The following is a 27,662-nucleotide window of genomic DNA, read 5'->3' as shown; positions in this document are numbered from 1 at the left end:
AAAAAGAACTGGAATCAGATTCAGTATCATGAAGATAATTACTTTTATACCTTAAAATATATTTTAAGAAAGTATACTGGAAATGAAATCAGAACCATGACAATATAACTATCAAATTTTTTGTATAGATTTTATAAACCTCAGTGGGGAAAAACAACCCATTCCAATGCCATTCTTCTTCTTTTTTTTTTTTTTTAATTTGTGGGAATCATGGATGCATGTTTTATTTTTTTTATTTTGAAATTAAGCTGAATAAAAATAGCTTTTTGCACATAGTTAATTTCTTTCTACAGTACAAAATAGTGCTAGGGGCTGAAATAGAATATTGGGGACTAGCTATAATTATAAGAATACTAATCATGCTCTGTTAACCATGATTGTTCTGTTCTGATTAGAGAAAGCACATTCTAACCTGGCTGAGAGTCCTCTACCCTGGGACGTGGGAGTTAACATCGGAATGCAGTCCATCCTCCTTTTTTAAGAACTGCCTACCATTATGGAAAGATTAAAGATTTGCAACCCTGTGGCTAAAACAATCTAGTCCCAAGGGCTTCACCTACCCTTTGCAAACCCCAGCCACTATTGCCTGAAATCTGGTTCCAGAGGTGGTGCCTGGAGGCACCTGCCCTCTGTGACACTCTCCTGGCCGCATTGCCTGTAATCTGTAATCATTATACCTCGTCTACTTTCCCATGCCTGTAATTCTTACTCACCCACGTAATTTTTGCCTTCTACCCAATATAAGCAGCTGGCTTGTGGAGAGAGGCAGAGCAGATTTTTGTGGATGACCTGCTTCTCTCCATACTGCTTGCATTATTGGAATAAACGCTCATATATGATTTAACCCTGTCTTGGCTTAATTGGCTCAAGTAGTAACAGGCAGCTTGGACACCTTAGTTGTCTGGTTACAGTAGTACATGTTTTACTAGTATGGACTGTTGAAATTGTCATTTATAATTGCCTTCTGAAAAAGGAAGGTATGATATAATGTCTAGTCTTAACTGAACAAATTATACACTGAGTGGCCAGATTATTATGATCTCTGAATGCATAATAATCTGTCACTCAATATATATATATATATTAGAGGCCCAGTGCATGAATTTGTGCATAGGTGGGGTCTGGCCAGTCTGGCCAGGGGGAGGGGACATAGGCGGTTAGCCGGTCTGCCTGCTGGTCGAACTCCTGGTCGAGGGGACAATTTGCATATTAGCCTTTTATTATATAGGATAGACACTGAGTGGCCAGATTATTAAGCGTTCAGAGATCATAATAATCTGGCCACTCAGTGTATAGTCAACTGGCTTGTAGATTTTCACCCCCTCCACCCATTACAGGTACACACACACACACACACACACACACACACACACACACACACACATTTCCTGCCACATTTTTATTTTTAACTTAACTTGATTCAACTGATTATGCTTAATAACCAAGATTCTTACTACTGTACTACACATTTTTTTTCACAGCAGTAAGTCTTCAGTTTTAACATATGATTGTACTCAACAAAAGGCTTACAGAAGTGATTTATTTTTGGAGTATTTCTAGATAATATATTTAGGGTGTTTGTAGAAAAGTTTTTCACTACATACTCAGATGAACTACATTGTCAAATGCATGTTTAGATTTGATTGAATTATAATGCAGATCTGTTGCTTTTAAAAAAACAACAACACTGAAAATTTAAAAAAAAGGCCTTCCCAAAATATCTAAATCCTAATCCCTGTGAATGTTACTTTATATTGGGATAGAAAGGGAGTATCTGCAAATGTAAATTGGAAACGGCCCAAGTGTCCATCAGCAGATGAGTGGATAAAAAAAGCTGTGGTACATTTTCACAATGGAATACTACATAACTGTAAAAAAAGAAAAGAAAAAAGAAACTCTTACCATTTGCAACAGCATGGATGGACCTGGAGAGTGTTCTGCTAAGTGAAATAAACCAGTCAGAGAAATATAAGTATCACATGATCTCACTCATTTGTGGAATCTATGAACAAAATAAACTAAGGAACAAAATAGACTGAGAGACAATAGATGGATGGAACAGACTGATGGATTTCAGAGGGAAGCAGGAGTGGGGAGATAGGTGGGAAGAGATTAACTGGGAATTTATATGCATATATTTATAGCCCATGGACACAGAAAATAGTGTGGTGAAGGTCTGGGAGGGGCAGGTGCAGGGTGGAGAGGGCCAATGGAAAAAAATAAACAAAAGGGACATCTGTAATATTTTCAATAATAAAGATATTTTTTTAAAAAAGAATCTCAAAATGGGAAGATTGTTCTGGATTATTTGGATAGAATATAAATACAAACACATGTATCCTTCTCAGAGGAGGTATAGGAGAAGGCCATGTAAAGATGCAGCAGCGAGATTTGTAGATGCTGGCCTCTGAGATTCAGGTGATTTGGCTACAGCAAGGAGTACTGTTAGCCACCAGGTGAAAGAGGCAGGGGCTCAGTCATCTGGACGTGTCTCTCAGCAGTTCCTTAATTTTGGCCCAATGATACTAATATTGGACTTCAGGCCCAGGAACTCTAGAGAATACATTTCTGTTGTTTTAAGCCACACACTTTGTAGTAATTTGTTATAATAGCCACAAGAAACTAATACAATTTCCTTATGATGCTTTCTTTATTTGTTTCTCTTCCCATTTATACAATTTCTGTACCTGTCTGGATATTGTCTTCTCTTACTTGCCAGTGTTATTCTTATTTCTAAACTTTAATAAGCACTGGTCTCTATCAAGACCAACATAATTGTAATAACCATAAGTAATGAGAAAAAAGAAGATCACATGCAGGTTTTGTGAGTCAAAAATATTACTAGTTCAAGGTTATGCAGTAATCATTATAACTGATTCAAGTCTAGATTTAGACAATACAAATTGCATTGTTCTTTGTAATACAACTACAAAAATCACAAAATACAATCAACTAAGTGATGCCATGTATATATTTTATATATATTTATAAATTCTTATCTAGCCAACTAATATACATGTCTCTTATCCTGAAACCTAGATGTAAATATATGGGTGATGTCATACATGATAGAGCTCCATGGAATCCATTCTCAATATGCTCATGAGTAACTTGAACTCCAGCATTTTGAAGTCTTGAAACATACATAAGTCCATCATCTCTCAGGACATCATATTGACAGGTAACAATATAGGTTGATGGCAAATTCTGTAACTGGGAATCATTGGCCAACAAGGGTGACATTCTGACATCCATAAGAGCTGGCAATGAATAACTAGTTTTTCCAAGAATTGGTTCAGTATAAACATAGTCCTTTCTATATTTCTTGGGTAAGAGAGTACTCCAGTTAACAAACTTGAACAAATGTCTTGATTCCAGCGGCATATGTTGGTTTCTTTTCAGTGCCTGGGGAAATGTTTTATCCTCGGTGATGTATAAGCTCACGAATTTTATGGCTATTTCCCTTGTCAGAAACACACCATCCTTATTTTCTCTGTGAGATGGCAAATTAGAATCAATTACCTGTAAGTGAGGGTAAAGTAAAGCTTGTACCTTGATTTTATGTTTTATTTCAAGATCATTCTGCACCTGAAAAAAAAAAAAAAAGATAATACCTTGTAAGGCAAAGACTTCTAAAACATCAGGAAGAGGAAATTTAATGTTATTGGTTTAAGCAATCTTGAGCTATAAACAAATCTACATAAATGGATGTGATGTTATAATTATTTTCACAATATTTTTAATGTGAGTGACATGAAGAAATGTCTAGCTCATTTTAACAGTAAAGTTTTTAAAACTTTGTTTATTTTGTGTGAGAAAAAGAAAGAGATACAAACTACCAGTTATAAATTACATAAGTTCTAGGAATATAATATACAGTATAGTGACTTTCTATAATAATAAAAGCATTATATGCTAATTAGACCAGACATCCTTCTGGATATCCTTACGGGCGACCTTCCTGACCAAGCCAGGGCTGAGAGGGAAGCTCGGGTCCTGGGTGCCAGAGGGAAGCCGATGCCGGCAGTCAGGGGAAGGAAAGCCTACTCTTGCAGGAATTTCATGCTTTGGGCCTCTAGTAGTTAATAATGCTATATTGTATATTTAAAGTTGCTAAGATAGTAGATCTTAGAAGTTCTCATCACATGAAAAATTTTATAACTATGTGAGGTGATAGACTTATTGTGGTGATCATTCTATAATATATACATATATGGAATCATTATGTTTTATACCTGAAACATTATATTATGTTATATGTCAATTATGTCTTAATTTAAAAAAGTAAGACATACTGCAAAATTTTGGCCCTAAGGTGCTATATCAAAGAGTAATTTGAAAGACTGAGAGCAGCAACCACAGTGATTTCCTCAATCTGAGGTAATGATAGAAATATCAGCAACCTGGCTTCATGACCATAATAATAGCACAATCTAGAGCTAGATTTGCTCTAGCAAATTGGGTGCCTTATCAACAATTGACTTAGTGCACAAAATGAGTTCTATAGAGTAGGCAATGGGGGAAAGAGAAGAGCCACCAATGGGGAAAAACTAAATACTATATTCTTGAGGAAATTGAGGGCATTTATAGCTTTGTCAAAATTATTGACTAAAAAAAAAAAACCCCAACTTCCAGTCAAGATGACAGAGTAGGTAAGCTCTGAGATTGCCTCCTGCCAAGATCACATCAAAATTACAGCTACACTATAGAACAACCACCACTGAGAACCACCTGAAGACTAGCTGAACAGGATTCCTATAACTAATGATAGAGAAGAAAAAGTCATAACTGAGACAGGTAGGAGGGGTGGAGATGCAGACAGGGCAGATTCCATACCTGAGTATAATGAGTAAGAAACAGGAGGGATATATCAGGCCCAACCCCAATCTGGGCTCCTAAGGTCAGTGCTGGGAAGAGGAGTCCCCATGACATCTGTCTGTGAAAACCAGTGGGGACTGCATCCCAGACAGACAAATGTCTGTGGGGGACCAGGACATGCTGCTCTTCAAGGGGCAGTACAAAAACTCATTCGATCTAAACTCCAGCACAGAGGCAGCAGCTCAAAAAGTGCCAGGAACATCTGGGGAATAACTAAGTTGACTAACTTCTGGATGAGGGCTGGCATTCTCTCCAGGGACAGAATCACTGGCTGGCACCATTGTTCCTTTGCTGAGCTCTCCTCCCAGAAGCTGACCCAGTGCAGGAAGGTGCCACATTCATGCTCTCCATTAATCTAGCAAACATAGTTCACCCCACCCTGGTGACACCCTGAGACCCCACCCAACTCAATTCCCTTGCCTGGTCTGAGCCTCTTCCAGAAGTGCCTCCATAGGAGTGGCCTGCCTTGGCTCATGCTGCAGACACACTCCAAGTCATGAGTCATGGAACCCCTAGGCTTGTGCTGCAGACTTTTTCAAAAGGTCACAAATTCTATGCAAGTGGTTGCTCTTGGCTCATGCTACAGACTCTTTCAAAGGTCCAAAAACCCCACACACAAACAACAACAGGGCTTGGCTTAAATTGTAGCTCCTGCCAAATGGCCACAAGGTGAACATACATATAACCAGTCTCAGTTGGCACTGTCACTGCCATCAGGTGGCCTCAAACTGGACTTAAGTGGCAGCCAGTCTTAGCCTGCAGCATAGTTCCAACTAAGCAGCCACAGTCCCAGCACAAATGATGACTAGCCTCAGTTTACATCATTGCACCCACCAAAGGTCTCAAATCCAGAACAAGTGGCAGCTGGTCTCAGTTTGCAGAGTAGCCTCTCCCAAGCACATCCAAGTCCAGCACAAGTGGCAACCAACCAATCACTTTGTGGTTCCTACCAAGCAGCCCCAAACCATGAACAAGCAGTGGCTGGCCTAATATGCTAATTAGACTGGACATCCTTGCAGATGACCTTCCAGATGAAGCTGTGGCTGTGAGGGAAGCCAGGGTCCTAGGTGCCTGCGGGCGGCCGGAGGGAAGCCCAGATCCCGGGTGCTAGAGGGAAGCTGGTGCTGGCAGCCGGGGGAAGGAAGGCCTACTCTTGCATGGATTTCGTGCATCATGCCTCTAGTTATAAAATAACTGAAATCAATAAAACATCAGAAGGAATCAACAGCAATGAGATGAAATGGAAAATTGAATCAGTAATCTGGAAGACAAGGTAGTGAAAAACTTCCAACTGGAACAACAACAAAGAATAAAAAAGGAGAATAGTTTAAGGGACCACTGGGACAATATGAAGTATACCAATAATTGCATCAAAAAGATCCCAGGGGAAGAGAGAGAAAAAAGGATTAAAAAAAAATACTACTTGAAGAAATAATGACTGAAAACTTCCCGAACCTAGCAAAGGAAATAGACATACAAGTCCAAGAAGTGCAGAGAGTCCCAGACAAGATAAACACAAAGAAGTCCACAGCAGGACATATTATAATTAAAATATCAAAGGTTAAAGACAAAAGAGAATTTTAAATGCAGCAAGAGGAAAGTGGTTATGTAAGATGGAGATCCGACAGATTGTCAGGTGATTTCTCAACAGAAATGTTGTAGACGAGAAGGGATTAGCATGAAATAGTGAAAGTGATGAAAAGCAAAGACATAGTGTTCACTTTGGCAGCACATATGCTAAAATTGGAAGAGCAAAGACTTACAATCAAGATTACTCTTCCCAGCAAGGCTATCATTTAGAACTGAAGGGGAAAGAAGGAGTATTCCAGACAAAGGAAAGCTAAAGAAGTTCATCACGACTAACCCAGTACTGTCAGAAATGATAAAAGAACTTCTTTAAGTGGAAAAGAAAAGATACAAAAATATAGAAAAGAAAAAAATCTGACTGACAAAGTCAAACACTTTGCAAAAACAATGAATCAACAAATTATAAAGCTAGTATAAAAATTAAATGAACAAAGCAAAATAGATGGACATAAATCAAGAGATACAGAGTAACATGGTAATAATAAGGCCTTAAATACCTCATTGACATCAATGAATAGATAATTCAGACACAAAATCAACAAGCAAACCATGTCCTTAGACAACATATTAGAGCAGATGAACTTAATAAATATTTTTAGAACATTTTACCTCAAAGAAGAGGAATACACATTTTTTTCAAGTGCATATGGAATATATTCCAAGATAGGGCATATGTCAAGACACATAATAAGTCTCAATAAATTTAAGAACACTGAAATCATATAAAATATCTTCTTCAATCACAATGGTATGAGGTAAGTAAAAAAAAATAATAATAATAAATCACAAAGCCCTTTAATGATCTGACCTTGCTAAACTCTCTAAATTCATCATTTACTATACTTTACTCTGATGTAACATTTATGGACTTCTTTGTTTTCCCCACCAAGAACCAAAGAAAGAAACAGAGAGGGGACAAAATAAATCCACCCACACTCTTCTCAGGCAAATAGCTAAACCAACCTAATTCCAAAGATGAATAATCAGTTGCTCTTTCCAATGGTGTACATTCCCCCCCCCCCCACAAAGACACACTGAAGATAAGTTGTGAAATCATGCTATGTTGGAAATGGGACAGGTTAAAGAAAGTAAGTAATCAGGTAAAACAAGTTGAAGAGAGGTGGAGGTCAAACCCCAGCAATCCTGAGAGGTGGAGAAAAAGATAAGAGGTATACAGGTATGATGTCAGGGTTTGGAAATAAAAAGAGTAAAATACACACACACACATGTGTGTGTGCGCGCACACACACACTCACACACACACACACACACACACACACACACACACAGTCCTAGATTTCCAAACACTTAAGACTCTAGTTGGGGAATTTCACATGCAACAAATAAAAGGATAAGCACTATATTCTGTGTATAAACTGCTACAGGTAATATAGAGGTAACATAGAAGAGCTTTGCCTGGAGGCGTCTCTGGAGCTTATGGAACATCCAGGTGGAAACATCTACTCTGGTGTATGGGTTTTGAGCTCAGGACAGTAGTAACAGTGGAAGATGTGGATTAGAGAGCCTTCAGCAGATAAATCAGAGCTGAGCCATGAGAGCATGGAGAGAATGGGAGACAAGACAGAATGACCAAAGAGTTGAACCCTGGGAAATACCAGGGAGTGTAAAAAGTTTTGTCTCACATAAAACTAAATGGAAGGGCCCTGGCCAGTGTGGCTCAGTTGGTTGTACATTGTCCCATGCACTGAGGGGTCAAGGAACATGCCTGGGTTGTGGGGTTAATCCCTGATGGGGGGCATGCAGGAGGCAGCTAATCAATGTTATGTTCTCACATCGATGTTTCTCTCTTCTCCCTTTCTCTCTTTCTAAAAATCAATAAATTATTTTTTTTAAAAAAAACTGAATGGAAGAGAACTTAGAAGAGAACAAAGAGAGTGCCATTATCGGTAGCATGGTAAGGAAAAGTTTTCTAAAACAAAAGTTGGCAAGAATTTTAAATAATAAAAATTAGTTATATAAAAACAACAAAAGAAAGATAATCAACCCAATAAAAAATGGGCAAAAAATAGATACTTTTTGAAAGAGGACATAAGGAAGGCCAAGAGACATATGAAAACATGCTCAAAGTCACTAATCATCTAAGAGATGCAAATCAAAACAATGAGCATCTCACACCTGTCAGAATGGCTATCATCAACAAATCAACAAACAAGTGCTGGCGAGGATGTGGAGAAAAAGGAACCCTTGTGCACTGCTGGTGGGAATGCAGACTGGCACAGCTACTATGGAAAACAGTATGGAGTTTCCTCAAAAAACGAAAAATGGAACTCCCATTTGACCCAGTGATCCCACTTCTAGGAATATATCCCAAGAAACTAGAAACACCAATCAGAAAGGATATATGTACCCCTATGTTCATAGCAGCACAATTTAACATAGCTAAGATTTGGAAACAGCCTAAATGCCCATCAGCAGATGAGTGGATTAAAAACCTGTGGTGCATCTACACAATGGAATACTATTCTAATTATGTAGAAAAAGAGAGTATTTTTTTTTTTGAAGCTGGGTACAGAAAAGACGTGATATGACAGAGATTTGAAGGGTTAAAAATGGGGTTTATTAATTTTTTTTCCTTTTTTTTTAAACATGTATTTGTTGATTTGAGAGAGAGAGGAAGGGAAAGAGAGAAATACCAATGTGAAAAATCAATGTCATTTTATCTATAATAATATAAGCATAGTATGTAAATCGACTGAAGGGCCGAACAGCGGAACAACCGTCTGGACGTTCTTCCAGATGACCTTCCAGATGAAACCAGGGCTGCAAGGGCTGAGGCAGCCAGGTCTGTGAAGGCCTACCCTTGCATGAATTTTGTGCACCGGGCCTCTAGTATACTAGTAATGAACTCTCAGAAAGAGAAACCATGTCCAGAAAAGTTTCCTTAACTGTAGTGACCATCCAGATAATTGTGATTGGCAATTAACCTTAATGATTTAGGGTACAGAATGTGATGTTATCAGAAAATCTCAGAATTATAGCTGAAAGGTTCATTTCCTTTCAATAATGGTAATATAATTGAAAAATGGACAAAGTCCACAAAAGAAAACTACAGAAGCATCTATTTGTACTTCTAATCCATAAGAACATCTTTTTATATTGTGAATTCCATATGAAACATTGGGTCATTTTTTGTAAACATATAGGAAAAATAAATCTAATGTATTTGCTTTTAGTCTTCTCAGAGTGTACTAGTACAACAATACTGATTTCTCCAAGTTGCATTCTTATTGAAACTGAGTTTTTCAATCCATAATTCTATAACATATTATTAGTCACAGGGTCATGAGACTTTAGAAAAAAGTTTCTGATCATTACAAAGCAAAAGTTATTTTTTATAGCCCAGATCGATAAACCTAGTGCAGCTCCAGCCAGTTTCGGTCAGTGAATATAGCATTGGGGACCTAAGGGTCCCGGATTCAATTCTGGTCAAGGGCACACACCTCAATCGCAAGCTCTTCCCTGACCTTGGTCCTTGTTGGGGCATGTGCAGGAGGCAACCAATCTAGGTGTTTCTTTCACATTGATGTTTCCCTCTCCCTTCCACTCTCTCTAAAAATCAATGAAAATATATCCTCGGGTGAGGATTAAGAAAAAAAAAAAAAGAATAAACCTAGTGCAGAAAATAAAACTTCTATGAAAATATAAAATATAGAAAGTTTACCAGGCCATGAATACAAGTAACTTCAAATATGATTATAAAAATATATCAGAAAGGGTAAAGGAAATTACTTTTCTTATGTTCTTAAAGTACACTGAGTTTTTAATGCAGCATTCTCAGTTGTAACAATCTCTTCGAACAGATAGACCGATATTTAAATATCTACTCTTTTTTTGTATAATGCAAATAATAGAATAATATCAAATTCTATTTTACTTCAAGAAAACAATTTGTACTGCCCTACAAATTTTATTTGTGAATTGCATTTATTTTTGGTGGCTATATTAATATTGAAGATTGCTCGGTGGGTCTTCATTTCTTCATAAATCGCTATGGCTACATCTGCTCATCATTTCAAAAGCTTTCTTTACGTCCAAAGCCAAGCAAACATTACATTGTGCATGTAGAAATTACAGGTGTGGCAAGGTGTTGCTTGATCAGTGATTGTTGGGTAATTGTTGGACAGTTTTCAGAATCTCTACATCCACAAAACCGGTTTTAGATAAGAATCAAGATCAGCTTGCTATATGACTTGGCATGGCAGCTAGTATAATAATCTGAAAGTGACCACTGTTTCCAAGTTTCTTTCCTCAATTAACTTCTCCCCCAAGGCCAGCAAGATCCTTCAAATAACTGGCATATTATTTCAAATACACATCAGGTTAGTTCAGGGTGGAAGAGACCTCAGCAATCAACACGTCTAATGGTTTGCAAACTTCCTTTGTTCCCCTAAGAAAATTTAACCACAAAGGGCATTGAAGTGGAGCATCTTGGGTTATAAGGAGGCCCAGGGTTCAGAGCCAAAGGTTAAATTTTGCTACCACTGATGTAATGGCTCCACAATAGGGCTTTATATGTGTACGTGGTGTTACAGATCAGTACATATGTATAGGCATAGGTATATATGCATATGTGTGTATATATATTCACATGTGTATAGTACATATATAAAATATAAATGTGTATGTCTCTCTGTTTGTATGTGCAATCTTCTAAGTGCTCCAAGCATGAGTAATTTATTTTAATATTGAAGAGAAAAGAAATTAAGCAAAAAGGTATCGGAATGCTTCCCAGATGATTTAATGAGGCCAGTATAAACCTTAGGTCAATATCTGACAAAGACATTTTTTAAAAATAGAAAGCAATCCCTCCCAAATCTCTACATCTTTAATTTTAGCAAATGGAAACTAGCCATATATAAAATTTTTATTCATCATGACCAAATGAGGCTCATGCCTGAATGTAAGCATAATGTAATGTCTGAAAGTCAATTGACATAACTTACCACATTAAAAAAATTAAAGGTGAGGAATCATATGGAAATGTGAAATAGATGCATTAAAAGCAGTCAGCAAATTCCATACCCATTTATGCAAAAACTATCTGTAAAAAGGAATAGAAGGGATTCCTCAATCTGACAAAAGCCAACTATGGAAAACCTTCAGTTAACATCATATTTATTGGTGAAATATTACATGATTTCCTCCTAAGTTTCAGAGGAAAAAATTAATATTGTACTGGAAGTCCCAGCCAGTGCACTGATTAAGAAAATAAAATAAAAGCATAAAAATTGAAAAGGAAGAACTCTCTTAAGTTGCAGAAGATATGATTGTATAGAAAATCATAGGAGATTAAAAAAAAACCTACTAGAATTTATAAGTAAAATTTTCAAGAATATAATTGTAAGGTTACTTTAAGAATCAAATGTATTTTTATGTACTATCAATAAACATTTGGAAATATATTTTAAATGAAACTTTCCAAAGTAACTCAGGAATAACTATGGGAAAATATTTTCAATTGATGCACATGGTATATCTCATATTTTATATTGTTGAAGAAATTAAAGAGGACCTAAATAAAATATGAGATATACCATGTGCATTAATTGGAAGTATCATTATTAAGATGTCAATCCTCTCCAAATTTATAGATTCAATGCAGTGCCAATCAAAATTCAATTAGTCTTTCTTTATTTAGAAATTGACAAGATATCCTAGTATTTTGAGGGAAAAGACATGGAGTACTAGAAATAATTTAGAAAAAAACGAAAACAAAAAACAAAGCTGAAGTCAACATAGTATTGGCATAAGGATAGACATATAGATCAGTGGAACAGAAGAGAAAATTCAGAAATAGATTGTCATATTATTATGGTCAATTGATTTTAAATGCAAGCATCACTGTAATCCAACAATAAAGGATGGTCTTTTCAAGAAATGGTTCTGGAAGAACTAGCTATCTGTAAGAGGGGGGAAATAACCTTTGACCTCTATTTCCCAGCATAAAGACTAATATAATGTACCTGTTGAGTCACTGCTGCTGCTAAATTGCCCCCAGAACTGTCTCCTGAAATACAGATTCGGGTGGGATCCACTCCATATTTCATAAGAATTTTATCCTGAAGAAAAAACTTGACTGCAGAGATGCTGTCTTCAAACTGAGCAGGAAAACGGTGTTGGGGAGCTAGTCTATAGCTTTGAAAAAGAAAAATGTATTTAAACAGTTTTAATAAGTACCATTATGGTTGTATCTGTTTATGTAGCTTCCAAGTATCAAATAGATGTAATTAAACAGGTTTTATTATTTTATCTTCCAAAAATCAAACCCGAGTTTTCTGCTAAGTCATTATGATGTGAAAAAATAAAAATAGATATAAAGCTTTACACATCATATCTATGGTCCATGGATGGCATTGCATATGAGAAGTAAGGGGATTGTTATGAACTCCCTGATACTATAACCATAACTTTTAGTCCAAGTACATTTTGGATTAAAGATGCTCTATAGCTTACATCATATTCTCAGTGTAACTGGTGCTCAAAAACATTTTTAAAAATTATTGAAAAAGCACCATTGATGTTTGAAGGCAGAAGATCTGAGAGCATATTCTAAGCAAATGTCCTATTTTTTTAAGGTTATTTAGATAAAAATTCTACACACTGGTAATGCACATACCTCATTATGGATAATGCCCAGGAGTTTATTCTAGATAAAATTTTTGAAATATATATAACATTTAAATATGCTAGAAATCTTCCTAGTTTCTGGTAAATTCACACTATCATATGATTCTTTGAATAGATATAAATAGATTTATAATAGATATAAATATTTATATTTATATAAATATTTATATTTATATCTATTTATATCTATTTATATCTATTAATATAATAGATATTAATAGATATAAATAGATTCTTTGAATAGATATAGATTCTTTGAATAGATATAAATAGATATAAATAGATATATACACACACACACACACACTAATAAAAGAGGAAGATGCAAATTGACTATACCTCAGTGACACTCACCAGCCAATCAGGAATGAGTATGCAAATTAACCTGACAAAGATGGTGGTGAACCCGCCCCCCAGCCGCTCCAGGCCTGTGGGAGTCAGAGAAGTCGGGTGCCAGCGTCTAAGGCTGGCTGCGGCCAGGGAGACCAAGAAGCCACCTACCCCGTGATCCTAGGCCGCAGCCAGCTGCAGAAGCCTCATGTCTGGGTGCAGCCCAGTAGACAAAGAAGCCGCCTGTCCCGTGATCCCAGGCCACAGCCAGCTGCAGAAGCCTCATGTCCGCGTGCCCCACGTCCTGGAGGAGACAGAGAAACCAGGCCCCAGTGCTTGAGGCTGGGTGCAGCCTGGGAGATGAAGAATCTGCCTGCCCAGTGATCCCAGGCTGCAGCCAGCCAGAGAAGTCGCTCACACTGCATCCCAGGGAAGACGGAGAAGCCGCCCACCCCGCAGTCTCAGGTACCAGTACCTGTGGCTGGCTGTGGCCCAGGATATGGAGAAGCCAACCACCCTGCGGTCTCAGGTACCAGCACTTGTGGCTGCATCCCAGGCGAAGCCACCTGCCCACCATCCCCTGCGGCTGCAGTCAGCCTGGGCGCCTATGGCTGACCAGAGTGAGGGAAGCCCAGATCCCGGATGCCTGTAGTCAGCTGGAGGAGGGAATCCTGGGTCCCAGGTGTGGGGATGAGGCAGAGGTGGTTAGGGGCAATCAAGCCAGCATGGGAGCAGTTAGGGACAATCTGCAGGCAGAAGCAGTTAAGGCCTATCAGGCTGGCAGGCAGGCAAGCGGTTAGGAGCCAGCAGTTCTGGATTATGAGAGGGATGTCCGACTGCTGGTTATCCCCTAGGGGTCCCAGATTGGAGAGGGTGCAGGCCAGGCTAAGGGACACCCCTCCTCCTCGTGCATGAATTTCGTGCACCAGGCCACTAGTATACTGGGCCACTAGTATACTAATGAGACTGAGTGGCCAGATTATTGTGACCATCTGATGTTTGTAGGCAAATTAGCCATACACTGCATTGTATGGGATATGGAAGCTAAAGGCCTGTTCAAACACCTTGCTGTCTGCAGTTATCAAGATAAAACGTCTACAATTCGCACAGAAACACAAGGATTGGACAGTCGAACATTGGAAAAAAGTCATGTGGTCCGACGAATCATGTTTCCAGTTGCATCCTGCAGATGGCAGAGTGAGAATTTCACGGAAACAGCATGAAAGCATGCCCCCACATGCATGAGTACAACCCTTCAAGCTAGTGGGGGCAGTGTTATTGTTTGGGGCATGTTTTCCTGGCGTGATTTGGGCCCTTTAATTCATGTGGAGCAACATCTGAATAGCACAACATATCTAAGTATCATTGCTGATCAAGTTCATCCTATCATGTTGATGGCATATCCCAATGGAGATGGCTTCTTCCAACAAGACAATGTGCCATGCCACGGTGCTCGTATTGTGCAGGAGTGGTTTAAAGACATGAGGGAGACTTTACCTTGCTTAGGTGGCCCCACAATCACCAGATCTCAATCCAATTGAGCATTTGTGGGACGAAGTTAAAAGAGCCATCAGGCAGCTGGTTCCACAACCATCAAATCTCACAGAACTGGACAGTGCTATTCATCAGGGATGGTGTCAGATTCCTCGCATCACCTTTCAACATCTCATGGAGTCAATGCCAAGAAGAATTGCCACAGTATTGAAGGCAAAAGATGGCCCAATGAAGTACTGATGGGGTGGTCATAATAATCTGGCCACTCAGTATATATATACATATATATATATATATATATATATATATATATATATATATATATGTATATATATACTGTATATATATGTGTGTGTATATATATATATATATATATATATATATATATATATATACTGTATATGTAAACCAGTAAAAATATCTCTATTAGCTTGTTCTCAGAGCAAACTTTTCCTTTTTCTTTAGAATGTTAAAACTTGTAAATATCTGTACTTAATATTAAGTGTTGTTGAGATGATCCTTAAATTTTATTATAAACTGTATTTAGAAAATCCTAAGTAAAGTATAATTAAACATAAGTATGTACACAAAAGATGTTGGTACCTACTATTTTAAGTGCAGTAAATTGAGACTTTTTAGGGCAAAGTACAACACATAAGAATTTAATAGAATAGATATACCAACCAAAAATATATCATTATATTAAAACAGATTTGAAATGATAAGATTTAGATTACATTGAAAGTTATGGAGGTAAGAAGAATGTCATATTATAAATATTCTGAAGACAGAAAATTATTCTAGATACTGTAAGTAACCATAACAGTAACAATGGCAATCATGTTTTAGTTGAGGAAATTTTACTTTAGTTTTTCCTCTAAATTTCCATGGCTTCAAGCAACAAGCAAACAAACAAACCAAAACTATGTCACAATATCCTGAAAGAACTATTGGATTAGAACTTTCTATATTTTCATTTCTAGATAAGAGTCAGCAGAAAAAAATTTCTCCTGAGGATGTTGGCTTTAGAATTCCAGACTATACCAGTGTAAGAAAATATTGAACTTACCTAAGACATTCTTTTATGTTCTAGCAAAATACAGAATGTAAGGTAACTTTTCTGGAAAGTGGTTTAAAATTATCAGCTGATCTCAACCTTTACTTTCTATAATACTTCAAAGACTTGTTCTGAAGTAAAACATATCAACTTAGATACAACCTAACATCCCCAATGTATAATTGTTTATTTCTTTCTCTCTAGCCATGTTTCTTGGGGCATAAGTAGGGCCTTATACAATCTGAGTTTAAGAATCTAGAGCAATAATGTTTTAAAAAATACACAGAAATTCCCATATCACAGAAGAATAATGAGATACTGGACATATTTGAAGTCTGCTGTATGTTGTAATGGTTACAAATAAAATATATAAATTCTTAAATGTTATCTTTGAGGCATAGCTGACTTGATTAGGAAATCAAACCTCTACTTTGTGAAAGCAAAAATCATAGTAGCCAAAGAAAAGTATTCTCTTACTCCACTCCTACAACAACAGCATCAAGTTTGTTTGCAGTCCATCTGTTGAGGAAGTCAAAAGCCGTCTGCTCTGAAATGAAGAAATAAATGTCAAAGTTCTCCTTGTAATAAAAAAACAGCAACAGAAAATCATAGCTATGAACTTGGACAGAAATGTGATTTGAGCATTACAAGGAACCATTTTCCTTACCACTTTTTATATGCAGAGTGACCTGAATCAGCATGACACAGTCTACAGGAGTGTTTCTTCAGTTGCTATCCCCAGGGGTAAAACAATTACATGGCTCATTGGTGCTTTGGGGAATTGAAACTAGCCTCAGCCCATTCTAATTTTCGCTGGTCATCTGTTGTCTACACACAATGATACTCCCAAGAACCCTTTGTGCTCTGCTTCTCTAGGCAACTAGCCACTACAGATGAGTCTCTGACTCAACAACACCTGGATACACATTCTCCAAGCTTCACTAGAAACAATGGTTCTGTTTTGATTTTATTTACCTGAACTTTGTATTTCAATTGGCTTAGAACTAAGTGAAATGAAAAAGCAATAGATGAGTTGACTGTCTAAAACTACAACACTCAATAACATGGCTCCTTAAAACCTTCGTTTTCTCCCAATACACCACATTGTGAAATGGTCCATAACCTTGGCATGTGAGACAAAGTCTATAAAAAAGCAGCTAGATTTTGAGAGTCTCTGACAAGTCAGTGTGTGGTTTGATGTACATATTCCTTGTGGCATGCTTGGCATACAAGTCATCACCTCTCCCCCAACACACATATATACACACACCACATCTATCTCTATGTACCCACAAATCCAATTTACCAGTTCAATGCCCTGGTCACAGCACTTTGGCAAATCTGTGACATCTACTATTACTTTGTTTACCACAAGATTCTAGAAATTCAGAGAATTCTAGAGTTGTGATCAAATTCTAGGCTTTTCTAAGGTGTCTGCTGCATATTAGCAAAACTTCAAATTAAATACTGGGTATGTAATAACCTTAAAATCAGAAAAACAAATCAACTAGTCTTTTATGTAGAAACAATAATGTTTTCATTAAAGATGAAATTAATAACGTGAGAAAAGACTATGTATAGGTGAAGATCAAAATGTATAAGAATCCATTGATCCTCACATTTAAAGTCCCTTAATGATGTATTTCAAACATGTTTTTACTTTTATCTACCAATTATTTTTTTGCTTATTTTTTAAAAAAAATTTAAAATTTGAATTTAAGAGAGGAAGGAAGAGGGAGAGAGATACAGAAACATCAATGACAAGAGAGAATCACTGATCAGCCACCTCCTATATGCCCCACATGGGGACCTAGCCCACAACCCAGGCATGTGCCCCTCACCGGGAATCAAACTGCGACCTCCTGACCCCCAGGTTGACACTCAACCACCGAGCCACACTGGCTGGGCTGTTTTGCTTATCTATATACATAAAAGCCTAAGCAACAGTCTGACCATTTGACCATCTGATCAGTAGCTATGACATGCACTGACCACCAGGGGGCAGATGCTCAATGCAGGAGCTGCCAAGCTGCAGTGACTTGGCAGCTGTGGTTCTTGGTGATGCACCCGGAACCAGAGAGGAGGGAGCCCGATTCCAGGATGCATCACCCAAGAACCTCCCTCTCGCAATCCAGGACCCCTCGGGAGATGTTGGAGAGCTGGTTTCAGCCCGATCCCCCCAGGCCAGGCCAAGAGACCCCACCGGTGCACGAATTGTGCACCAGGCCTCTAGTTTTATAATAAAACTCAATTTAAGTTTTGTTTTCTATTCTGTAATGCAAACTGTCTCAATGCACGCAATATTTGCAATCTGATTTTTTTTTCTTTTTTATATATCCATTTATTGAATTTATAGTACTTGTAGGATCCAGAAAGAAATAAGAAGACAGGATAAATGTTTAAAAGCAATAAACACAGAAGTATGTAAAGGGTCTACTAGAGGAGTTAAAAAAATGTCTTAGTTCTTAAAGCAATTTTGTCAAATTTTAATAAGAAAAAAATAGAAAGCCTAGGGGAAAAAAAAGAAAAGAAATCAAAATTTGCAAATATCAGGGAATAGCTGCTGCATCTGTCTTGATTTGTCAACAAATAAAAGTATCCTAAGTAATTTATAGTTTACCTATATGAGTTCTGGGAGATCTAAAAACATACAATATGCACATGTAAAACAAAAACAGAATAAAGGCACAACTGGAATTCAGCTGAGCTGAATGTTGGAATGTAATGTCCTGAATAATAATTTCATATTTTTAGAAATTACTGATCACAATCATTGCCCTTGTCAATGAAGAGGAAATCAATCTAATAATCAGGAACACTTCCAAATATTTTTAAATAGTTATTTTCTTTCTTTTTAAATTGTAATTAAATTTAATTTTTTCCATTACCATTTATCCCTCTGTGCCCTATTCTACCTCCACTCACCCTCCTCTTATTTTCAAAATTTTAAGTGATATCTTTCTATCTGTGGGTATTTCTCTTGTAATATTAATATGAACACTTGGATATTTCATAGACCTTATAAAAACTTCAGTGGTATTAGTTATTGTCTTTGAAGACAAATGAAGCCAACTTGGTCTTTAATTTATCTTAAAAGGAATCTGAATATTCTGACCATCCTAATGCCCAATATAAATTGAATTATAGATGAAACCTAATTTACTAAAAACATTAGGGAAATGAAAAAGACATAAGAGAAAAGTACTAGGAAAAATTTTTTTGATAATCACTCTAAAGATCTATAACAGAATTCCCTTTAATTATTATTATTTTTTTCCCCCAAAGGACATTTGTTGAACATTTACTGTATGGAAAGTGCTTTGCTAGATGCTAGGAGGTCATGCCACTTACAAGGAGATGCTAAAACAAACATGTAACAGTTGTGAAACAAAGCAAGAATTGTTGGGATCAAGCTTATACAAGCTGCAAAGGACACACAGGAATGTTGCTAAAATCTTATAGAACCAGGGAAGCCTACACACGCACACACTTGAGTATCCCCCCGCCCCAGCATATGTACATACATGCACATGTGCACACACAGCTGAATTGATACTTTACCTAAATATAAAAGGATGAGAAGGAGTTTTCTAGAAGTAAGATTGGAAAGACATGCTAGGAAAGCATAGTCACAGAGAGAAGTGAGCATTCATGGAGTGTTTGAGAGACTAAAAGTCCCTTAGTATGGTTGAAATAAAATTATGGAGAAAAGCATTGCATTGGCAGGGACAAGAAAGTTAAAGAATGTAAGAACCTGGAAATCTGAACACTGTGCTAAGGGATTTTGATTTATTTCATTAAATGATGGGAGTTCCTAAAGAATTTAGACAAAGAAATCATATAACCAGATTTTCATGTTAGAGAGCACTAAATATATCAGATGAAATAAAGTTCAGTAGGATAAAGGCAGGGACATCGGAAAGGAACATCTGTAAAAGATCATGAAGTACTAAATTGTATCAATGAGGTCAAAATATTCAAAAGGGGAATGAATGAGATGTAATTTAATGTCAGCTCCAGGAACAGCAAAGAATTGGTGATAATTGCTGTTTACTGAGAGCATTCTAGAAGATGAGAGGTTGATTTAGATAAGACTGTTTGGACATAAGACAATGGACTGTGCTTGGTCATACTGAACTTGAGATGTCTGGTTTGTCCAGTTGTAAATGTCTAATTGTAGTTTTAATGAGGATCCAGAATTCAGGATATTGTCAGAGAAGGAGATTCAGAACTGGTTTTCAGTAGCATATTGGGTATTTGGAGAAAATAAAGGATTGGAAAAGAGAATGTGTAGAGTTGAAGCTGGGAGGTAGGGATTAAATTCTGGGGAATGAGAGTATATACAAAGTTAATATGGAGACTGTTGATTTGTTTGTTTTGTTTTAAAATGAGACATGGAAAAGAGAAAGATTGAGAAAAAAATAAACGACAGAAACTTTAGGAGATTTTTTTTTCATAGAAAACAAAGGGAGGATCAGTGAATATCAAAAAGGAGAAAGGGGTGATCTTCACCAAACGCAGTAGGTTATAGAGCTTAAGGAACTAATTAAAAGGGGGCTGGTTGCATGCTGGATCCCCATTAGGGATAATGCAGGAGGCAGCTAATCAATGATTCTCATCATTGATGTTTCTATCTCTCTCTCCCTCTCCCTTCTCTCTCTGAAATTAATAAAATCATATTTAAAAATATAACTAAAAAAGGGGGCAAACAAGGAAATGGGGGAAGGCAAGAGTTTATTGTGTATGGAAATTAGTCTGAGAAAGAAAGGAAAATGATAAGGGACTAGAGAGTTAAGTGGGGACTTATTTTTTTCAAGGTAACAATGACCATAAAATGTTAAGGAGGACTCATTAAAAAATTAAAAACAAGAAAACAAACAATAACTTTAAGATAGAGGATTGATGGACATATACTGATGTTGTCAAATGATAGGGTAAGAGCCCCATGATATAAAGCAAAGATAGAAAGACTAATTTTGTCAAAATATGCTAAGCCTCTTCTTCTGAGAGTATTAGAAAGAAGTGAGTTAAAATACAGGCCTGGTTGATACATTTATGGAAAGGCAGGATTCAGCTAACTATGAAGTCTTCAAAAATCTGAGGACATACAAACCCTCACGTCCTCTATTTCCTCTGAAATAGTAATAACCATGTTCTTTAGCTGACTGGCAGGGGCTAAGAGACCTGGAGTGACACAAACTCAGAACAGTCATGAATAAGAAAAAGAGGCAGAACTGACCAGCCTCATGGGACAGGATGTCTGAGCCACAGTAGAACATGTGGCACTGGTTACCAGAAACAGTCCCCAGATCAGTAGCATCAGCAGTAACCGGAAACCAACTTGAAATGCAAATTCTTAGGTCCCACCATTGACTTACTGAATCAAAAATTCTGCATGTGGAGTTCCCAAATCCTAACAAGTCTTCTAGCTGATTCTGAGGCACTAATATTGGAGTACCATTGTCTTAAGGTTTTATACCTTAACTAGAGGCCCGATGCACGAAATTCATGCAAGGGGCTTCGGCTCTGGCATCTGTGGTTGCTGCCTGAGCCCTTGTAGCCCTAGCTTCATCTGGAAGGTCGTCCAGAAGGATGTCTGGTCTAATTAGCATATTATACTTTTATTATTATAGATAGCAGTAGAAAAGAACCGTTCTTCCCTTCCTCATCACAGTGCTTTAGAAATCACTTTTTCAGGTTCTTTCTAAATCTTTAAGAAAACAATCTTTTAGGATTTCCTAAAGAATATATAGAACACCTACTTTACTGGATATTATAAATGTCACCTCTGAGTCACATCCTGACTGCATCCTATTACCTGCTTCTAGAATTGCTTTTACATATTATATGTTTGTAGTAATGCTCTCAGCATCCTATCTAATAAAATAGTAATATGCAAATTGACTGTCACTCCAAGACACAAGATGGCTGCCCCCATGTGGACACAAGATGGCTGCCAGAAGATGACTGGCAGGGGAGGGCAGTTGGGGGAAGTTGGGGGTGACCAGGCTGGCAGAGGAGGGCAGTTGGGAGAAACCAGGCCAGCAAGGGAGGGCAGTTGGCGGGGACCCAGGCCTGCAGGGGGGGGGGGGAATTTTGAGAGACAAGGACTGAAGGGGAGGGCAGTTGTAGGTGATCAGGCAAGCAGGGAGGGCAGTTAGGTGTGACCAGGTCGGCAGAGGAAGGCAGTTGGGGGAGACCAGGTCTGCAGGGGAGGGCAGTTTGGGGGAGACCAGGTCTGCAGGGGAGGGCAGTTAGGAGCAATCGGGCCGGCTGGAGAGCAGTTAGGCGTCGATCAGGCTGGCAGTGGAGTGGTTAGGGGGTTATCAGGCTGGCAGGCAGAAGCGGTTAGGGGCAATCAGGCAGAGGCAGGCAGGTGGTTGGGATTCAGCAGTCCTGGATTGTGAGAGGGATGTCCGACCTCAAGGTGTCCCAGATTAGAGAGGGTGCAGGCTGGGCTGAGGGACACGCCCCTCCCATGCACAAATTTTGTGCACTGGGCATGTAGTATATTTATAAAGATGATCATAAAAATCAATAGCTGCCCGAAAGAAGAGTTTTAAGATGTCCTTTATATAATAGAAACTCTTTTTCTAAGGTGAAAGGGCTCATTTTTGTCTGATTTTTTAAATGATCCAATTTTATATTGTGTTTGTTTTTCACTTTGTAGATGATAAAAAGAATAAAACAGACAAAATAGAGGGCCACTGTTTGCCCTGACCTTCTACATTTGCTCCCTTATTTTTACAGCACTGCTACCATCTTCCCTACCCTGTGAACACTCAGGAGTTACTAAAACAAGGCTTGTGAAAGCAATACTGCTATGATGGCTTTCATGATTCTACCAACCAAAGCAATCACGGAACAGGAACACAGGACTGATCCCCGCACATGAGTTTTTGTTGAAGTTGAATACTGTTGCCTGAGCTGCCAAGGGGCATGCACTCACCTTTTATCAGCCTACTGAATAAACCATAATATTTCTTCAACTGAGGAGCCACGTGGTCTTCAAATGCTCCCTGATGTTTACCAACTGAATAAATCTTTGACCTCTATTTGAGTCACCTAAACCATCTTTATGACAAGTCATTGCAAAATTTATAACTAATTATGGTTCCCCCCCAAAAATGTTAGCTATCAAAAAGGTAGGGAGGAGAAACCAGAAATGCAAAATTACAGTCTAACCATCTTAGTGTTTTGCATATTAATCAAAGCCTTTGTGCTTCATTAATTTTCCATGCTTATTTTCTCTTTGACTAATATTCATTACTCAAATTTGGTAAAGTGTCACTTGCTATATTGCATATATCTTTGTAAGATTCTCAAACTACTTAGAATCAAATGAGGCTTAGAGAAAGACAGAAGGTGAAAACTTACACTTATGATCTATTTACTTTTCTTCAATTCTATTAATTTGTTGAACTTCATATTTTAATTAAGTAGAACACTGCTCACCCCCCACCCCCAAATACTAGCACTATTTTAAGATGGAGTTTTCCAAAAGGTGAATTTGTTCATGTATTTTTTTTTGAATCTGCAATATTTGCCTCTTAGAATCATCACCAGACATAAGTAGGAACACTAGACTTCATAGTTCAATTTTGTGTTTTCACAAAATCATTACATAGTTCAATTTTGTGTTTTCCTTTTATAATCAAGGCTAACAACTATTCTAGGCTTTTTCACTGTTAGCATTATGGCTCTCAGTAATCACAAATGTATTTTTGTAGCCACCAACAGCATATGCTTCTGATTTACTGTTTAATACATCTGCACCACCTCAATGTTTCTATTCTTGAATATATTCTGATCCCAAAGAAAAAAGTGTACTAATTGACTTTCATGTCCTACATTTGATATAAGCTTACTCAACGAAAAAAAGCTGAGAAGAAAATGCTTACCAAAAAGCAAAACAAAACAAAAAAATGGAAATGACAATCTCCATGTTATATTTTGCTAGATATGTCTATGTATATTTCTCTATTAGATACCTAATATTTATAGCTATACTTATGCACAGTATCTATGTAGATATGTATGTATGTATATATGTAAGTATATTTATATCAAATTGTCCTTATATCAAAAACATATAACCTATTATACTCTTGACTTATATAATGAACTTACTGAAACTTCCCAAACAATAAGCTCCACCATGAATATAGATTACAGCTCGTCTTGGAGTTTCTGACTTTCTCTTTGGCAAGTACAAACGCACTGGAATGTCAGTAAATGCTGTATCAGTCACTGTGACATATTCATCTGAAAGTGGTTGGGTAAAATCCAGCCTGAATATTATGGAAATAAAGTCTTCAAATGATATAATACCTAGATTTTCAAAACAGATACCCTGTAAGAGCAGAACAAAAGTAAATGTTTTCATCTTTAAATAACATCAAATGCATACAGAGGGAAAGTGAAAAACGTAAGCAAAATAAATAAACAGAAATAGAATGTTTACAAAAATTGTTTCCAAATAATATTATATAGCTCTTATTGCATAAATTTATTGCTGTTGAAAATCTCAAGTATTATGTCTTTAGACTAATAACTATCTCACTCAAAAGCTTCTATTTACTGACAGTTTCTTTTATGCCTATCATAATTATTTCTTAATTGTAAATTATTACCGGAAAAATCTCTAGGTCTTTTAACATCCTTCCTTCCTTTCTTTTTGGCACGCTGTCATATTTTTTTCTTTGTTATTTTTAATTGTATTTAATCTAAAATGTTAACTATCCTCTAATTGATTCAAATGCCCTGGTTTTTAATTCCAAATAGATTCCTTTTCATAGCCCTTTCACCATTCTCTCCCCCCTCAATTCTTTATAGCCTTTTCACAATTCCCTCCCCCTCAAACAAGCCCCCACCCCCATATTTGATATCATTGAAAAAAAATCTCTCCTTGGTATTTCTGAACAGCTTCTCCAGGACCTGGGTGACATGTCACTGGACAGTTTATTCAAAAGAAAAACTTAAAAAAAATGCATGGTCAATAGTACATTAAACAGCCTTTATTACTATAATTATTCCAAAGAGTTTAAGGTATTACAGGGGTTTAGAGAACATCTAATCCCCACACTTTAATGTTAAGGAAACATGCAAAAACTAAAAATTATAGCCATTAAATCTCAAAGCCAAGTCTGCAACCGTTTTTCTAGACTAGTTTCTTATACCCCTGTACACTCTGTCTGACCTTAAGCAAATTACTCTCTGTACTTCAATTTTCTTATCTATATAATTAAAATTGTAATAATTAATAATCATATAGAATTCCTCACTGGGTTTTAGTAGGGTTTACATGAGTTAGGACTTTCAATGCACCACAGAAGAGTGCCTAGCCCTTGTAAGTACTCAGACAATCTTGTTTTATTGTTAGGTAAGCATTCCTCACTAACATGAGCTTTTTAGTATTGTAATCCTAATTACATGCACTCACATAGAATGTTCCTTAAAGCGTGTTTTTGGTAAATGGTTAAATTGTGTTAATTTAATTTTTCATTTGGTGAATTGGCTTTTAAAAATTAGATTTTCTTGGCAATCTACCTTTTTTTCATTTCTTAGATATCTCCTGGTTTTGAATAGATACTTAAGTATTTTTGGAACAATATCAAAAGCTACCACTTTAGAGATTATTTTGTGTTTGCTTAGCATACAAGATCTCTAATTCTCAGAGCAATGCTGCAAAGTATTTATCATTATTATCTTCTTTTTAAAGGTTAAAAAAAAAACTTGCGTGAAGAGCTGAGGAGATTTCTCAGGATTGGGCATGTTTCTTTCTCAAACTGTCTTTCAATTTGACATGTGATAACATAGTAATTGTGTTTATTGTTCAAGGCCACTTTGCCAAGAACTTTAATTTTCACTTCCCTTTCATACATTAAAAATTAATTTTTCTTACTGGTATCACAACTTTGAGTTGAAAATTCAGTACTGCCAACAATAAAATTGTTTTCCCTACAACAGCGAAAGACTGTTGATTTTACTAGAATAATCTTTAAAGTAATTACATATGTGCTTTTTGCAATATATTTTTTTAATAAAGGGCAACTCATCTATGACATCAAATACATGAAGTGCATTATTTTTACTATAGGTAGGTAAGAATAATTTGTAGTTAAGAAAGTAAAAGTAGAACTTTAAAGTTGGCTGTTCTGCTAATGTACTTTTGATAATATCAGTATCAGTCACTCTGAGTTTTAAATACATATGAAAGAGTCAAGTAAGATAACAGCAGTTTCTCTATGGAGCTGGCACTTGTTAACCCACATATTCTTTGCCTTTGTGTAAATTAAGTGAGAGCATTAGGAAAAAACAGTATGGTGAAAGTGAGCCCCTAGGAGTGGTTTGAGAAAAAAGTATCAGGACTTAGCAGACACAGACAAGAAGTGGCTGTGGTTTCAGAGAACTGTCATCCACTATACAAAATTCCATGGGACAGCCTCTCCCTCTTAGACCAGGGATTGCTCACTTCTCTAATCATCTGCTGCTGTCACTGCCTTCTCCTTGCAGCCTCATATTGTTACTCTCATCAGAGAACCTTTCCGGGAGCCACCTGGTTTTGTGGAGAGAATTTGAGTTTTGAAATGAGACAGCCCTGAGTTCAGATTCTGGAGTTATCAATTTCTAGCTGCATGAACTCTTCTGAACCTCTTTTTCCTCCTCTTTAAAGGGGTAAAAATAATGGAAGGATAGTGGAAATGAGCAGAGGTATATATTATGGAAAGCCTATGCATTGTATAACCTCAAAAATTTTAGTTTATAACCATGTCTTCCCCTTACCAAGGAGCTATTTTTGCTTGAACTCATAATCTATCCTGCATATTCCAAGTCAGACAATCTCTGAAACCCAGCAACACAGAATTGAGATGGACAATAGAAGCCATTGAAATAGTAAGAGCCCTATATTAACATCAAACAGGTACAAACATCAACGCTTAGGTCTGTCCTATGGAACTAGATTGTCCCTGAAAACTCAAATATAAGTCAAGTTATCAAATAAACGTCCAAGTTTTCCCTTAAAAAATACCATTTATTTTATGCATATCACAACAGATAGAGTTTACATTTAGACATAAACTCTTTGGAAACAAGAATTCTATCTCATTCTGTTTTGCACTGATACACCAAGTTTTACTTACTTAATTTCATGTAGTTCATTTATTCTGGTGAACAAACAATGGTTATTTACAAACAATAATTAATAAAAAATTCACAAGTTAACAAGGCACCCCAATATCCAGAGGAAAAATTATCATCTTACCATAAATGTAAAAGTTTTAACAACTACATCCAAGGCCATTACTTTCCAGCGTTCTTCAATGTTGCCTGGTATGGGTATATAAATATGAGAAGCAAAGAGAACACAAAACAGCGCCAAACAGAGAGCTCTGGACCCATTCATATTCCTCTTTCCAGCCTCTTCACACTGCCAAGATTAAAACAGTTCTATTAATATTAAATAATAAGTAGCAGAACAATGTAGCTTGGAAACCCTCTCAGGGAATGTGATAATCTTAACAACATGAAGTTATTCAAGTCTAACATTACAACATCAGTAGAAACTTATATTGCGCTGACTCTGAGACAGATGTAATTTGTCGGTTGATGCTTACATCATTAGCATGCAATTAAAACCTCCCACAGTGTTTTCTCACCCTGGAAA

At 37.0% G+C, this 27,662-nt stretch overlaps 1 protein-coding gene across 1 annotated transcript; it reads right to left on the bottom strand.

The window, feature by feature from the left end:
- Positions 1-2,985: 2,985 nt before the first annotated feature.
- On the bottom strand, positions 2,986-27,401 carry AADACL2 (arylacetamide deacetylase like 2; the record flags this gene model as incomplete). The annotated part of the gene is made up of 5 exons (XM_079767329.1): positions 2,986-3,588; positions 12,450-12,621; positions 16,472-16,541; positions 24,125-24,347; positions 27,261-27,401. 5 exons carry the CDS (start codon positions 27,399-27,401, stop codon positions 2,986-2,988), a joined length of 1,209 nt encoding a protein of 402 aa, XP_079623455.1.
- Positions 27,402-27,662: the final 261 nt, after the last annotated feature.

This window comes from Cnephaeus nilssonii, assembly GCF_951640355.1.
Source record: "Cnephaeus nilssonii genome assembly, chromosome: 3".
Classification (NCBI taxonomy): domain Eukaryota; kingdom Metazoa; phylum Chordata; class Mammalia; order Chiroptera; family Vespertilionidae; genus Cnephaeus; species Cnephaeus nilssonii.
The sequence above is the reverse complement of the archived record's forward strand: the minus strand, read 5'-3'. Positions and strand labels throughout refer to the sequence as shown.